General features: G+C 43.3%; 1 protein-coding gene across 2 annotated transcripts in view; it reads right to left on the minus strand.

Moving 5' to 3' along the window:
• Window positions 1-16,950, minus strand: part of SLC5A12 (solute carrier family 5 member 12) — a 118,716-nt gene that overhangs the window by 54,226 nt on the left and 47,540 nt on the right. For both annotated transcript variants that reach the window (XM_077460839.1, XM_077460838.1), the window contains exons 4-5: window positions 10,015-10,082; window positions 7,622-7,776 (exon numbers count right to left, since the gene is read on the minus strand). In XM_077460839.1, the coding sequence (XP_077316965.1) occupies window positions 7,622-7,776; window positions 10,015-10,082 (223 nt within the window). The remainder of the gene's footprint in view (window positions 1-7,621; window positions 7,777-10,014; window positions 10,083-16,950) is intronic.

The following is a 16,950-nucleotide window of genomic DNA, read 5'->3' on the forward strand; positions in this document are numbered from 1 at the left end:
AGTCAAAGCTCCTCTCCTGAACGCAGAAGAGCTATGTTCAGGAGAGGAGCTTTTGGGCACAAAAAAAGCCAAAAGCGCCTAAACGCACCTAAACGCTAGGCGCGTTTAGCACTTTTATAAAATAAAAATACATTTATATTCTGGCCAATGAAATAAATAAACTCCCAAACACCAAATGCTGCTAAACTCTGCTAGACTCACCTAGACTGCTTTGAAAAAATGCAGCTTAGTTGAGTTTTTAAGGCTTCGTGTACACATGGCCTACTTTGGCCGGCTGCAGGAAAATACAAACGTTACAAAATCGCACCGTAATTTTACCGCAATTTTGCCGTGTTTTGTGGGCAGCAGTCAAATGTTCCTATCCTGAACACGATTCTTCCACGTTCATTAGAGGGAGATTTAGAGAGGTTGAAACTCCCCTAACCACAGCAGCTCCTAAATGATCCTCAAAGCCTATCGGTACAAGGACAAAAAGGCTTTTATGGAGCTGAGTTTAGGTACTTTGGCAAAAAAAAAAAAAACTAAAGCTCCTAAACTCAAGTTTAGGAGTTGTAGTGTACATGAATCCTAACACTGGTTTTCTCCTGTCAGGCGATACAGCATTTACAATAAATCAGTGTGCATGAAGTCATACAATCATTGACCCCTGCCCTGCTCATTAAGCTGTCAACGGGGAATGAAAAATGAAAGGGTGAAAAGAGGTTCTCCACAATGTAACGCTCATCCCTACCCAGAGTCATCATCCTCATTAATTTTCACAATTCAGACATGATACAGGAGATGGTCAGAGACCAGAGATGGTCAGAAACAAAACAGTGCAATAACGCAATAATGGTGGAACCTTCTAATGTATGGAAATCTCAATAAACTTCAATATCACCACAATACCGGTCTCTGTGATATGTAACTTCACATATAATACACAGTAAACTGAAAATAATACATATACAATGACTGCAAACTTTGCAGGGATGGTGGAAACCCTTTCTACACATATTTGGCAGTTTTATGCCCAAAAGCTCCTCTCCTGAACGCGATTCTTCTGCATTGAATAGAGGAGGTTTGACTGCCTTTAAACTCTGCTGCTCCTAAACTCTGGTAAAGGCCTATGTATGTATGAACTCAGGGCTCAGATGAGTTCAGGGCTTTGGCAAAAAACAAACACTTTTGGCATTTTTAAGCCAAAGCCCCGGAACTCAATAAAAACATATGTGTTCAAAGGTAATCAAAGCTCCTCTCCTGAACGCAGAAGAGTTAAGTTCAGGAAAGGAGCTTTAGTGCATAAAAAAAGCTAAGATGGCCTAAACGCATTTAAACGATAGGCACGTTTAGCACTTTTATAAAATAAAAATACTTTTATATTCTGGCCAATGAAATAAATAAATTCCCAAACATCAAATTCTGCTAAACTCTGCTAGACTCACCTAGACTGCTTTGAAAAAATGCAGCTTAGGTGAGTTTTTAAGGCTTCTTGTACATGAAGTAGGGCAGTGTCAGTAGGGCAGTGGACGGTGTCAGTAATGCAGTGGACGGTGTCAGTAGGGCAGTGGACGGTGTCAGTAATGCAGTGGATGGTGTCAGTAGGGCAGTGGACGGTGTCAGTAATGCACTGGATGGTGTCAGTAGGGCAGTGGACGGTGTCAGTAATGCACTGGATGGTGTCAGTAGAGCAGTGGATTGTGTTAGTAGAGCAGTGGACGGTGTCAGTAGGTCAGTGGACAGTGTCAGTAGGTCAATGGACAGTGCCAGTTGGACAGTGGATGGTGCCCACTGCTTATCAGTGCAGCCTCATCAGTGCACATCTGTGCAGCTTATCAGTGCCCATAAGTGCAGGCTCATCAGTGCCGTCTCAGTCTCCATCAGTGCAGTTTATCAGAGCTCATCAGTGCAGCTTGTCAGTGGCCAGTACCGCCTCAGTGCCGATCAGTGTAGTTTATCAATGCCCATAAGTGCTCAGTGCCGCCTCAATGCCCATAATTGCTGTCTTATCAGTGCCCATCAGTGCTGCCTCAGTGTCTATCAGTGCCGCCTCAGTGCCCATCAGTGCTGTCTTATCAGTGCCCATAAGTGCTGCCTCACTGCCCATCAGTGCCACCTCAGTGCCCATCAGTGCTGTCTTATCAGTACCCATAAGTGCCACTTCAGTGCAGTTTATCAGTGCCCATCAGTGCTGTCTTATCAGTACCCATAAGTGCCACTTCAGTGCAGTTTATCAGTGCCCATCAGTGCTACCTCATTAGTGTAGCTTATCAATGCCCATAACTGCAGCTTATCAGTGCCCATAAGTGCAGTTTATCAGTGCCCATCAGTGTTGTCTTATCAGTGCCCATAAGTGCTGCCTCAGTGCCCATCAGTGCAGCCTATGTGTGCCCATCTGTGCAGCAAGGATTGTCACAAGAGCCGTCCTGGACTGGCATTGTGATAGACAGCACACTGTTCCAATGCCAGTCCAGGAGGTGGGACTTTACAATGGCTGGAGTTTTAAATACAAGATCTGTCACACCGGGAGATCGTCACTCTGTGTCATTGGGCAGCTCTCCTAACAATCCTGTGAAGCATGACAGGTGGGGTGGATGGTTGTCAGGTGGCCCGCGGCGGGGGGGGGGGGGGGGGGGTTGGCAGCAGTGCTGGCAGGGAGCGGAGGAGGACACCACCTCTATGAGCGGTACAAATGGGGGTCTATGAGACCCCCTCCGCCCAATACAGCAAGCGGGGATGGAAGTACATCCCTACTTGCTGTAGATTGGTCTAAAAGCAGGAAGTGACAAGAACGGTGGCTGAGAGTACTGGAGGAATAGCAGCCACCAGCCTTACAAGCAGGAAACCCCAGAGAAGTAACGTTTTTTCTGTAAAATCAGCAGGCTACTACAGAGGAACTACAGAGCTGAGAAAAAGATGGATGGCATAGCTGATAAAGGTAGGAGATCAGCAACAAGAAAATAGAAAAAAGTTTTTGCCCGGAGTTCTGCTTTAAGTAAATCTGACACCACAACACACTGCTTAGACAGGCTGTACTTCAGAATATCACTTTCATCAATATAAATCCTAACAACCCCCCTCTCTCTCACCATGCTATCCATACCATCATCAACTACAGATTTCATCTCAATGGGTGATGTGAACCCATAGCCCTTGGCCCTTTGCTTGGCCAAACCATGACCTTGTCTTCCTCTGAGCCAATGGGTTCCAGATCTGCACATGCATTGCCTTTTCTCCATAGGCCCTAAAAGAGAAGCCCCTCCTCAGTCTTGCATGTGGGTGGCTTCTCTGTTAGAGCCTCTACTTATTATTCAGAGATGATAGCAATTAGTTAAAGTAAAACTGATAAAAAGAAAAAACTGTAAGTTCAATATGAGAGCAATAACAGCTCAATAGTCCAGACAGCAACAGTTCTTAGGGTGAGGTGGCAGGAGGCAGCTGTCCTCAGAGAAAAGCCATCTCTGTAAGCAGATTGAGGAAGAGGGAGAGACACAGGAAGCACCAACCTGAGTGTAGTATATGAGATACAATTTATTAGAAAACTAATGAACTTACAGGATATAACATAAAAACAGGCTCACCTGTAAATGATGGTGTCTGCAGGTGTAGCTCGGGCACCCAAAATGAGCATCCATGAATCTGACAGATGACAGGAGGAGCCTCAATCCATCCTGTGGCCACCAGAAAGTCAGTCCAGGCCACTGTGGAGCGCAGGGAGATGACGTCACCAGGAAGCAGAGAGACACCAGGGGAGGAACGACTGAATAAATGAGGCTACGCGCTCGGAGCATCAGCTCCTTCTAGTAGAGGCTACACGCTCTGAGCATCAGCGCCCGAGTGCATAGCCTCTTTTAGTCAGTTGTTCCTCCCCTGCTGTCCCTGCTTCCTGGTGACGTAATCTCCCTGTGCTCCATGGTGGCCCAGACTGACTTCCTGGTGGCCACAGGACGAATTGAGGCTCCTCCAGTCAGGGGAGGGCTGACAGCCTTAGGCCTGGGGGGCAAGTCCAGTCACGTGGCCCACTTTAACCCCAAATAAGTTCACTATCTATGCCCACCTTGTATTACAAGGTTACCCATGGCTAGTGGCCAGCAGAGCCCTACAGGCCATGATAAGCTCCCAGCAGGACCTACAGGTGCATGGCCAGCTCCCAGCCTGTGGGTCCTGCTGGGCACTGGCCATAGCCAGCTCCCAGTAGGACCAACAGGCAGCGGTGGTGCGTCCATAAAGGCGCATGAGCGCTGCCCCCCTGTCACTCGCTCTCTCACATAGATAGATTGCATGAATCTATATATGGTTGCTGCTGCCGCCCCCTATTCATGTGCCTGGTCCTTTGTTGGGCGCCATGCATATGAATTACAGCGGTGGAGTTTCTTTGGAAATGCCTGATTAGAGCCATAGGCTCAAATAGGCTTCCTGATTAGAGCCATGGGCTCTAATAGGCTTCCAAAAGGGAAAACAGCGGGCACACTGCTGTGCGTTCGCCGATTACTTATTGGTGTGTTAGAGAACCGAAGACATTGCTTTCCTAACACTGACCTCGCTCACAGCCAATCAGGTTGCTCAGGTCATGTTACCTGTCACCTGATTGGCTGAAACAACAGGCGCCGCTATTGGACGCCTGATGGGAGGAAAAGAAGTGCAGGAGACGCATGAAGGACCCACTCGTTGTCACCTGATGCCCCACAAGACAGGGCAAGTGCAGGGCAGAAGGCAAGCGGGTGGCACACTGTCACACTGGCAGCATTTGATTGGCACAGTGGCTGCGAATAATTTTTTTTTTTTCACATTTTTTTCAGTTTGCCCCCCCCCCCCAAAATATTTTAGCATCAGCCGCCACTGCCAACAGGCCATGATTAGTTCCAGCAGGACCCACGGGGAATGGCCAGCTCCCAGCAGGACATCATGTACTGTACCATTCCCGAGTCTTTTCTGCAGGTGATCCCTCTGTGTAACGCGGGGACAAGGTCATCCAGTGCCCAGGCAAAGATAGCAAACTGCGCCCCCCCCCCCCCCCCCCAGGTGGAAGAGGGAATGGGGGTAATAGTGCCATAATGTTTGTGACGTGCTGTGGGGTCACTGGAAGGAAAAAAAAAATGCTGCTGCATTTCTGTCAGTTTGAGAAGGACTGATTGATAACTATGTCAGTGCCATCCAGTGCACTGCGATAAAATGTAGAATTACTGTATATTATTGCAGCTTACTGCACCGCACCTCTGGACGGTACTGCAGTGTAAATGGGGCACATAGAGAACAGTTGTATTCTATGTGCTCTAGCAGTGACTGGTATTTTTTTCAGTGTGGAAAAATGCCAGTCACTGCACTAGTGTGAAAAAGCCCAAATTCTGTAGTATAAGTTAATGGAGAGTGAGGGGCTGCATGTGTTAGACCAGTGTTTCTCAAATAGTGGGGCGCGCCCCCCAGGGGGGGCGCGAGGCTCCGTAAAGGGGGGCCCGTCTGACACTGGAGATTGACATCATGTAAGCAGGAGCAGGAGAGTCGTCATGGCAACCCTTCCTATCTCGGAGCCCTCCACGTGACAAACAGCCGCTCGGACAAGCGGCATTACACGCAGTGCGGTGCGTTCCAAGCAGGGCTCGAGTAGCCCGCCTCCTCTGCCTCCCGAGTGACTGGTTGCTAGGCTAGGGCCGCTCCGCGTCTAGCAACCGGTCACATGACATCGGCCATACACGTGGACAAGTGCGCATACGGCCTCCAGCGCAGCCAGCGGCAGACACACGCCGCTGGGATCCGGACTGTCTCCTCCCTCCCCTCTACCCGAGAAGTAAACCAGGTTAGTCACTAGCACTCTGCATTACTCCACCAATACTCTGCAATACCCCACCAATACTCTGCATTACTCAATACTCCGCAATACCCCGCCAATACTCTGCATTACCCTGCCAATACTCTGCATTACCCCGCAAATACTCTGAATTACCCCGCAAATACTCTGAATTACCCAGCTAATACTCTGAATTACCCCGCCAATACTCTGCATTACTCCGCCAATACTCTGCATTACTCCACCAATACTCTGCATTACTCCACCAATACTCTGCATTACCCCGCCAATACTCTGAATTACCCCGCCAATACTCTGAATTACCCCGCCAATACTCTGCATTACTCCACCAATACTCTGCATTACTCCACCAATACTCTGCATTACTCCACCAATAATCTGCATTACTCCACCAATACTCTGCATTACTCCACCAATACTCCGCCAATACTCTGCATTACTCCACCAATACTCCGCCAATACTCTGCATTACTCCACCAATACGCCGCCAATACTCTGCATTACTCCACCAATACTCCGCATTACTCCACCAATACTCCGCCAATACTCTGCATTACCCAATACTCTGCAATACCCTCCCCCCCCCGCTCCGTTAAATCCTGTGCTAAATTGATCCACATTTCTTTCTTTTTTTTATTTCCATATACGTTAATAAGGATACAGTGTTATGTAGAGGTGTACTTAACAATTTTATAGACAAATGATACTATTTACAGTCGCGCGGGGGGGCGCGAAATATTTTCCTCTTCCTAGGGGGGGCATGACAGAAAATAATTGAGAAACACTGTGTTAGACTGAGGCATGATTCTGACAGAACTATTGTATTAGGCAAAAGTAAGCTGGGATGGAAAGGGTGTCAGCCCAAGTACATGTGTGGAATGCCCAGAGCTGAGAGGCTACAGTGATTTATATGAGGAGAGCAGAATTACAAAACAGGAGAGAAGATAAAATGAATGGGAAAAAGATAAGTGAATTGGTGCAAGGAGAGTGTGACTTACCTACAGCAAGATTGTACCAACCAGGAGAGATGAGTGCACAGAGGGAGGGGGAGGGGGATGAAGCATGAGTGAAATCAGCCTGGAATAAATGAAAGAATCTGAACAGAAACAAACGTGATGTGTCCTGAAAGGAGAGAGAGGTTATAGGAGAGCAGCCAGTAGGAGAGTTAACACAGCAGCAGGAGAATGATAGCTTGAAGTTGGCTGACCGGCCCCCCTGTGAAGTGATGGGTCTCCCTGCCAGGAATAGAAGTTACCTGCTTCGCTGCTCAGTTCCCTCTAATCTCTTCTCTACCCACCAGACTACAACTCCCAGAATGCAGCGCAGCAGCAACACAGCCAATCAGCGGCCGACTTCCTCAAAAAAAAAAAAAAATATGTCAGCAAACAGCCTGTTTTGATTAAAAGTTAGACGGCCTGGGGGGAGATTTCCACCCTGCCCCCCGGCCCAGCCCGCCCCTGCCTCCAGTCTTCTGCCAAATCCGTGGACGCTCCTTTTGGATGCCGATCTACACCCGCAGACACCACCATTTACATATGAAACTGTTTTTATGTTATTTCCTCTAAGTGCATTACTTACTTTGCTAATAAATTGTATCTAATATATTACACTTAGGTCGGTGCTTCCTGTGTCTCTCCCTCTTCCTCAATTTAAAGTAAAACTGACTTTTGCATTTTATCTCCCCTGAAACACCAAAGTCTTGCTTACCACAATATAAAATTAAATATGTTATTGTTACAAAAAAAATTGTTAGTTAATGTTTATTCTTTTCATATTTATTTATTTTTGTTAACTTTTAAATCCATTAGAAAATTATTATCCTTGCTTGATATTTACTCAACAATGTCCAAGCGTGATCCATTCGAAGCTATCTTCCATACTTCGCTTGGACCTCCATTTTGGATTGTTCCCTCAACAAGAACTGATAAAAATCCAACGACCATCACAACCATCTGAAAGGCATCTGTCCATACAACTGCCTTGAGTCCTCCCTAGGCAAAAAGAATAGCACTGATTACAAAATAAAAAGATCAATGTAATTCCAGGTTAGAATCCACAGAGGAAAAAGTTGATTATTGGAAATTTGGCTACCATATTGATATAATAGATGAACCTGTATATACAGTATATCTATCTATTGATAGATAGATAGATAGATAGATAGATAGATAGATAGATAGATAGATAGATAGATAGATAGATAGATAGATAGATAAAAAATAAAGTCTTTGCTTAATGGAAGTGAAGTAAGCTACAATAGAGTGTTTACTTAATAAGAAACATATACACCACTGTTAAATCCCAAGAAATGCCTACTCATAAAGTAAGTATTTAAGGAAAATAATTCCAGCAAACACCACAAATGCCTCCACCGAAAAACAAATGAAGCACCTTACCAGATATTATGACCTTGCTGAGTATAAGATATAAAGCCATCTAATATCCATATATCTTTTTTTGTTATTCCAATGTTGTCACATATCCCCTATTCTTTTTTACACAACTACTACTACTACTACAACTGTCTACTGTATAGACTATGAGATGGATTATTGTAATAGGGGAAATAATTGTATCTGCAGCCTGGATTCAGATAAGTCTTTCCTAGAGAGTTGTAAGTGGAAAAAAAAGAAGATGATTTACATAAGGCAAATAAGCTGTTCACTTTCCACATAAATTGCACTTTACAGGGTAAGTTTACCCAGAGCTTAGAGAATGTGGTGAAGTTACATTTTGCAAAGAATACCCAATCAGGAAAATTAAAAGAAAGCATTTGTGTGTGTAAGTGATTGGATGATGGCAGTCAATAGAACTTCGCCTCATGCAATAAGCTCTGGGGTGTCATACCCTTGCAAAGTGTTTATTAGTAAATGAACTCCATACTGTTGGCTCCACCCTTGTACCAGGCCACATTGGTAAATAGGTATTTGGTATACCTATTGGTAAATAGGTACATATATATGACTTTATTTGACAGGGTATGTACAATCCAAATACGTTTACAGAGAATTAGTTGGTGAGGGGAAAATAGGTAGCAGTTGCATGTTGCATGCATGTGCAGATTAGGTCACCTTTTAAAGAAATTCACCATCCTGTCCATTTGATATTCAAAAGGATTTTGAGTAAGACAGCCATCTGCTTCTATGCATGACTAAGTTTGGCCACATCTTTGTTCTAAAATGACCTAAGCAGATAACTAGCCTGTGTACAGATAATGTAAAGATTAAAGTGGAGGGCCACCCTGAAAAAAAAAATACATTAAAATTTAGAAAAAAATCAGAATTTTTTTTTTTTTTTTTAACTTACCAGAAATGCCTGTTGCTAGGCACATCGTCCTAATCTGCCTCTTCCTTTTCCGCTGACATCTTCTGTCTTCTCTCCTCCATGCGGCATCTTCTGGGTAATGGGTCGTGCTGTGTTCTGGGAACTGTGTGTCCCAGAACACAGCGCGCCCCATTCACAAAGCGCTGCGTGACTCGCGCATGCGCAGTAGGAAACGGGCAGTGAAGCCGCAAGGCTCCACTGCCCGTTTCCCTTAGCCAAAATGGCGGCACCGGGACTCGAGAGCCGAGGGACGGGTCAGCCTCGGGCGGCCGACATCACGGGCGCCCTGGACAGGTAAGTGTGCTTATTAAAAGTCAGCAGCTACAGTGTTTACAGCTGCTGACTTTTAAAAAAAAATTTAAAAAACCGGCCCTCCTCTTTAGGCAGAGTCAAGTATGGTGTAAATACCTGGACTTGACCTGGTGTTGGATTCTTGTTATCTACTGGGTAGCTGAGCCCAAACTGAGAGAGGAAAGGGTAGTACTAGAAGCCAATAGGGTATGCTAACAAGTGCTAAAGAGGAACATGCTGACAGAAGGAGAAAGAAGGGTTGTCAAAAGGGTTGGTCTTCTTCTACGTCTTCACTGTTCAATCACAGCTTGGGGTGGGGTGGTAAGAGCTCTTGTACACTCCAACTTCTAAAATTAGGTTTTTTCAAGAGTTTAGAAGCTGCTGTGGTTAGTGGAGGTCCAACCTCCCTCTCCTGAATGTGGAAGAATCGTGTTCAGGATAGGAATATTTTGACCTCCAGTCACAAAACACAGAAACATCACGGTAAGAACGCTGATCGATTTTGCTGCATTTTGCGTTTTCCCATGTCCGGTGGCCAACCTAGTCTGTGTGGACATGAGCCCTTACCTAGCTGTAAAGCCTAACTGCATACAGAAGTAAGGCTGGATACTTACCAATGTGCAGTAAAAGGTGCAGACAATACCAGTGGCAAACACAGATCCCCACAGATCAAATCCAGTCACTGTAAAGAAAAAAAGATATTTAAACACCTTTATATAACTGTATAAGACTGGCAATGATATTGTAGAGAGCGCCAATGGCAGTAGCAGGATTTTAATAATTCCTGTTGCTATGTTTGACAGGTGTGAGTGGCTAGATGCAGCTGCCAAGCCCAGGCACTTCAATGACAGGTTTTCAGTTGCCACAGAAATTTGTGGTTGTTCTCACAGCCAGCGATTATTTACACACTAACAAACCACACGAGAGACAGATCACAGCTGCTTAAAGTGTTTTATCCACCATCCTGAGGAAGTGGCCAGTTTAGTGCCACAAAACACGTTGACAGTGTTTTATACTATTCTGCGAGCAATATATACCAAATTAATGATGAATCAACTTTTCAGCTTCTAATTCACATTTGGGCACCTCTGCTAACACCACTGTTCCATTTTTTGGTTAACATAATCCTGGTTAACATAAGGAAGAATGGAGAAACAACAGTGAATTATTTTTTAAGCATGTACTTTATTAAGTTAAAATATGGCCACAAGGGATCACAATTATACAGCATGTAATAGAATGCATGCCGCTCGATCAAGCACACCTGCGCAATGATGCCAGCATCAAATCCCCTGTCCCTACATATTTTATCAGCATAGTTGTCTTCAGGACAATAAGGATTGGCAGTCGACATGTATAGTCTCTAATATAGTTTATTATGCAGAAGGAGAGATGAATCCCGTCTCCAAAAGGTCAAAGTCACAAAGAGGTATTAATACTAAGAAACTTTATAGCCAATCCACAAATAAACATATAATCTCAATATAACAATAAATACAATCTTTACAAAAGTCATACCTAAAATTACCATACCGTAAATAAAATATTGCAATCTAGTAGCTAGATTCCAAATTGCAATGAAAAATGACAAGTATTTAAAAATAGATGTATTCCTTTCACCTCTAATATCCTTACATATAATGTTCTACCCACTATAAGATGCACATCCTTTGAACAATTATACCAATATGCAGAGAAATAGTTAATTTAAATGTTACTATCACATAATAAAAACAATATTGATCAAATTCGGCAATATACCAAAACAAAAATGAAAAAGAATAAAAAATCATGAATAACTGTTTTTTTCTCAACTGACGAGAGTGAAATAATAAAAATACATCAAAATAAAAAATGAAAAATAAAAACTATAAAATCAAAGTCAACTATTTCTAATAAAGCAGTAGAGATCCCAATCTATGTTCAGGGCCCAGTGGGGGACATAAGTCTTCAGTTCATATATCCACTGAGTTTCCAATTGTAAGATCACTCTTTTGATGTTATTTCCCTTCAATATTTGTCTAAACCAATAACTTTAACCCCATAAGGATCTTTTTTGGTGCAAAGCATAAAGTTTAGACAAATTATGCCCCCTAATTCTGTTTCTAATATTAGTTATGTGTTCTCCAATCCTTGTTTGTAGGGCCCGTGTGGTCCTGCCCACAGGCCACACGAGCACTGAAGGAGATGCACAACATTCTTAGTGGAACAGGTAATTAAGCCCACAATATTGCAACTTTTGGTGGCACTAGAATCAAAAGACTTTGTACATACTATATTCTGGCCACTACACTTGCATACCACACATCTCTTGCAAGGAAAAAATACAGACAATCCTCCATATAGAGAAACTTTTTTAGATTGTTCCACAAGATTTGAGAAAATCTTATCCCTAAGATGTAAAGATTCCTTAGAGATGACCTTGGTTTTTTTTTGGGAGATGAGGGTCAATTACCTTATCTTTTTTTAATATGGCCCAATGTCTCCTTAAATTATTTTTCACAATATAATATTGGTCATTGTCAGGGCTGGGCTCAGCCCTTCCTTCTCTGAGCTGGCTGATCAGCTGTCGGCTAATTGCCAGCTCCTATCTCTCCACAGTGACTCACTTGTTGATGATATCCTGCTCGTCAGTCCGGCCTACTTAAGCCGTCCAGCACAGATGATCTCTGCCTTCGCCTTGGTCAACATGGTTTCTGACAGTCAGAATAAGTGGTTATAAAGTACCACTCAAAACCATTGGGATTTAACCTATTCTTTCCTTTCTCCAAAAGGGGTCATTACTGCATTTACCTTTACTGATTTCCAAATGGCCTACATCATATTCCTTAGTTAAAAAACATTTTTAAGGTTTTCTACCTGTTGACTATATTTCTTTCGTTTTAGAACAATTTTGAATAATGTGCAGGAATTTCCCCTTTGGAATAGCTCTCAACCATAAGGGATGGTGGAACCCCCCCTCCCCTCCCCATGGGAATTATCAATTTTGAACATTTTTTTTTAAATAAGTCCTTATCCAAGACTGGCCCCCTTTTTTTTATAGATTGTCAGATTTAGAAAGTTAACATCCATTCATATGAGAATCTGATACCCCAATTATTATTCAAATGTGTCATAAAGGTATGAAGGGACTACCCCATATGAATACTAGAACATTCATAGTGGCTTTATGTTCCCAATAGGCCATAAATAAGTTTGGAAGACTAGGTATGAACTTACTGCTCATAGACACCCCTCTTTTTTGCAAATAAAAGGTAATCCCATACCAAAAATAATTGTGTTCCATTACAAATTACAACAAATCACAAATTAGTTGTCTCTGCTTGGGGGGTAAGGCTAACATTAAGGTCCAAATAGTATTTCGCTGCTTCAAGACTCTTGTCATGGGGAATGATTTTATATAAAAAGGATACATCTGCTGTGACCAGGAGACAATCCTGATCACATCTCACGTGTTTCATAGCATTAATAGAGAAGTATAGTCAAAGTTATAGTTCGTTCTGCTATCCTGTGACCCATTTTCAGCCAACAGCATGTTAAAGTCCACTGTCAGCTGAAATCACTCAATTGAGCCAGGCTTAGGAAAGATCCTGACTTTACAGTGGGACCTACCCACATGCCTGGACAGGCAGCTGGCTCAGCCTCTTGGTGAGCCGCTGAGAGCCTGAGCCAGCCACTCCCACTCCCTCCACAGCCTAGTACTCCAGTGAGCACTAGAGGGGCAAAGCAGAGAGACTTGACTGACAGTCACCGTCTCTCTGCTCACTGAAGACTAAGAGCCGAATAATCACCAGTCTTTGATCGCTCTGTTCTCAGTCTTAGAGCCGATAGGGGACAGATGTGGCATTGGATCGATGCTGGATCCATGTAGATAAATATAAATGTTTTCACAAGCCCATACTTCTCTTTTAATTGTATCCTTTGTATCCTTAAGGAAATAAGGAGTCTTACCAACCAAAGGCTGTAAATAAAAATCCACATACTTCCCACCTCGGGAGGTCACAGATCTAATACCACTTACAAATAGATAAGTAATTTATAATAGGTACCCTGGGGACAGAAGACAGTAAATGTGATCTTTCCTTCTTATCCAGGGTGCCCATTTCAAACCCAACCTTAACAAGTTTATTAAATTCCCTTTTATAATGTTGAGTGGGGTCTTTCTTACGTCTCCAAATATTCTGTTCATTTCTGCTAGATGATCAGAAGTTTTTTTTTTTTAACAAAACCATCCCTCTCCCCTTATCAGCTGGTCTTATAAACAGGTTCTTATGTTCACACACAAACTTAATACCCTGTTGAACCAATCTGGTTTAATATTTACCCTGACAATCTGACATTCTCAAGATCATAAAAAATAAATAAATTACAGATTAGAAGGTAGATTAACTGGGGAATTAAAAAGAGATGCATTGGCTCTAGAAATTGCTGACCCCATTGGTAGATACCTGCTTCTGCAGGGCATCATTTAGGATCAAGAGGCTACCATTGTTACTTACTACGCCCCTAATAGGTTTCAACACAGATTTTTTTTCTCACCTCTGTACAGTAATTTCACAATGTCAAAAAGGCCTCATTCTTCTCATGGGAATCTCTAATGTTAGCCTTAAATCAGCTTTGGACAGGTTATACACAAAAGGCATGACTCTTTGTAAGAAATCCTTATGTGGTCTCTCTTGCAGACCTTTGGCTTAGTTGATGTTTGAAGGGAATTTCACCTGACCACCCATGACTTCACTTACTACTCTAACCCCCATGACAGCTTTTGTAGAATTGATCATGTTTTTATGCACGTCCATCATCTCCCCCTGGTGAAGAAAATAACTATCCCTGCCTCCCCCTGGTCTGATCATGACCCCTTGGTTCTTTTGGTCGCCATCTCGGGCATGGTTAGACACCCCCCCCACTGGCGCATAAATGAATCCTTTCTCTGTTCCCAGTCAATGCATGTTACAGGGAAACGCTTTGGATGGAGAGAATCTTGTGAAGTCACCATGCACCTGCTGGCAGTCTGAAAGCTTGCGGCTGTGTCTGTATCATATTTCTTCGCTGTGCTTATGCAAAATTTGGAATAAACTACCACTTTTTACTGCACTATGAAGTTCCTTCTTTTTATGACTTTCACATATACTGGAGGAGTAAACGACAGATTGACTGGAAGGTTGGAAATTTACTAATCATTTTGTTGTCTTTGATGGAGGAGAGTGGCTAATACTTGGAGCTGACCGGGTAGAACATCACAGCTGATCACTGTGAATATCAAGCGAGTTTGATCCCTATAGTTTGGGGTCCATCTTATTAGGTAAAAGGCCATCTGGCTTTAGTTTTTTCTCCGCTGGGATATAAAGTACCTACCAGTTGCCATTGCAGATATCTGGGTGCTGCATAAGAAGTTATATTTGGATATTTCATCATTAATTCACCTAAAGTTTTTTTTGTGTTTGGGATGTTTATTCAACACAATATTTAACATCCCTTAATCGATCCACATAGATCAATTCATTTTTATGTGGTTTTGTATGAACATTTAACATTGTATGTAGCTTAGGTTTGCCCAATTTCCTCTTTATTTATAATTAATTCTTGTTAACTACCCAGGCCACGTGCCATCGTATTCAATCCTCCATCCAAATTAATTTCACAGACACTGTTGGCTTTGTGTCTTCAGCTGTATCCTTGTGGGAGGCCAATAAAGCCACAGTACATGGCCAGATCATTCCGCTGGCCTCTTTGCGGAAGCAGGAGTGGTGCCTGTTGGAGCTCCACTCCCTTTTAGCCGATGCTGAAGTGCTCTGAAAGGCACACCCCACTATATATTTCAAAAGTTTCATGTCTGTAATGTGGTTATGACTAAGGCCTTATAGGCTGAAACGCAGCAACCTTTCTTATTTGCATTTGGTCGCTGTGGCTTGTTAACAAATACTAAATTTTTTAAGAGCATTTACCGGAGTGCGGATCATATTTTCTTCACACCCCACTATAGCCCACAGGAAGACCTGTGATGCCCTGGCCATGGAGCTGGATTTACTTTCAGCCTCAGTGGCTGAAAAAGCCCTCTGCTGGACTAAACACAAATACTCTATTGTGCAGACAAACCGGGTCCAATGTTAGCAAGGAAGCTTAACTCGGTGCGGAAAGCTTATAGGCCAGTTCCGCGATTGCCTGCAAGAAGCCACAGCTCAAACCCCCAGAACATCACATCTACCTTTGCTGACTTATTATCAAAGTTTTACGCTAAGCCTGACCCATTTCCCCCTTGACTAAGCAGAAGCATTCTTCCTTGATCGGAACCTTCCCGCACTAGCTGATGACGAGCATGACACCCTGAATGCCAGCATCACTGAAGCTAAGGTCCTTTGGACTATTATGTCTTTAAAGCCTTCCTCTGCCACTGGCCCAGATGGATTCTCTTGCCTTTATTTCAAAAGGTTCTCTGAGTTTCTGGCTTCCTATTAACCAGTTACTTTAATGCCTTGAAACAGAGGTCGCAATCCTCCCCAGACGCACTCAGAGCACACATTTCCATGATCCCTAAAACATCAGAGGATACTCCGGAACCGCAATTCTTCCACGTTATCTCCCTCCTAATTGAAGACCTGAAGATTTTTGGGAAGATCTTAAGTCTTTGCATCAATAAATATTTGCTGTGTCTGGTCCATAGAGACCAAGACGGCTATGTTCCTGGACGACAATCCGGAGACAATGTTCGCAAAGTTGTCCACCTTATACATCTTCTACATCAATGGAAAATTCCAGGGTTTCTGCTCCCTTTGGATCTCTATAACTCTTTTGACTTCCTGTCATGGGAGTACCTGCGCTTCATACTGTCCCGCTGGGGTTTTGTAGAGGCCAACTTAGCCTGGATTCAGGTTTTGTACTTGACCCCCTCTGCCTTGGTGAAATATGCTGGGTTTTTCTTGCCCCCCTTCTCGGTCTTCAAGGGCACAAGACAGGGATGCCCTCTGTCCCCAGCCCTTTTTATTCTAGCACTTGACCCCCTGGCTATTACCCTATCGGAACATCTCGAGAATCTGTTATGTGGACCACGAATATAAAAGTCATTTCTTCTCAGATGATGCCCTGACAAATCTGCAGTGGATTCTATCACAATTCTCATCGATCTCGGGCCTACGTATCAGTTTTGATAAAATGGTTGCCCTTAATGTCACCTTAAAACCGGACCTGGTTACTCGCATACAGGCCCACTTTCCCTTCCAATGGCCTTCTTCCCATATTGATTACCTTGGTATTCGGCTGACCCTTACCTATTCCTCTTTATTTACATCAAATTACTATCCCTTGCTTTGCTACTTATTGGTGCTTATGCAGTCTTGGCAGTTCCTACACTTGTCCTGGATTGGCCTGGATTAACTCTGTAAAAATGATCATTTTGCCCAAAAAAGTATATTACATTTATACCTGCTCCAGAATAGAATTTTGTTCATTAAGTTCATCTGGGCTAACAAACATCCTAGGATCTCTAGAGTGACCCTTTTGATGTATAGGCTAAAGGGGAGTATGGAGGTTCTGTACATCGCTAAATACTATCT

The sequence above is a fragment of the Lithobates pipiens genome, unplaced genomic scaffold (assembly GCF_037356315.1).
Source record: "Lithobates pipiens isolate NorthernLeopardFrog02 unplaced genomic scaffold, aLitPip1_a1.2 Scaffold_10, whole genome shotgun sequence".
Classification (NCBI taxonomy): Eukaryota; Metazoa; Chordata; class Amphibia; order Anura; family Ranidae; genus Lithobates; species Lithobates pipiens.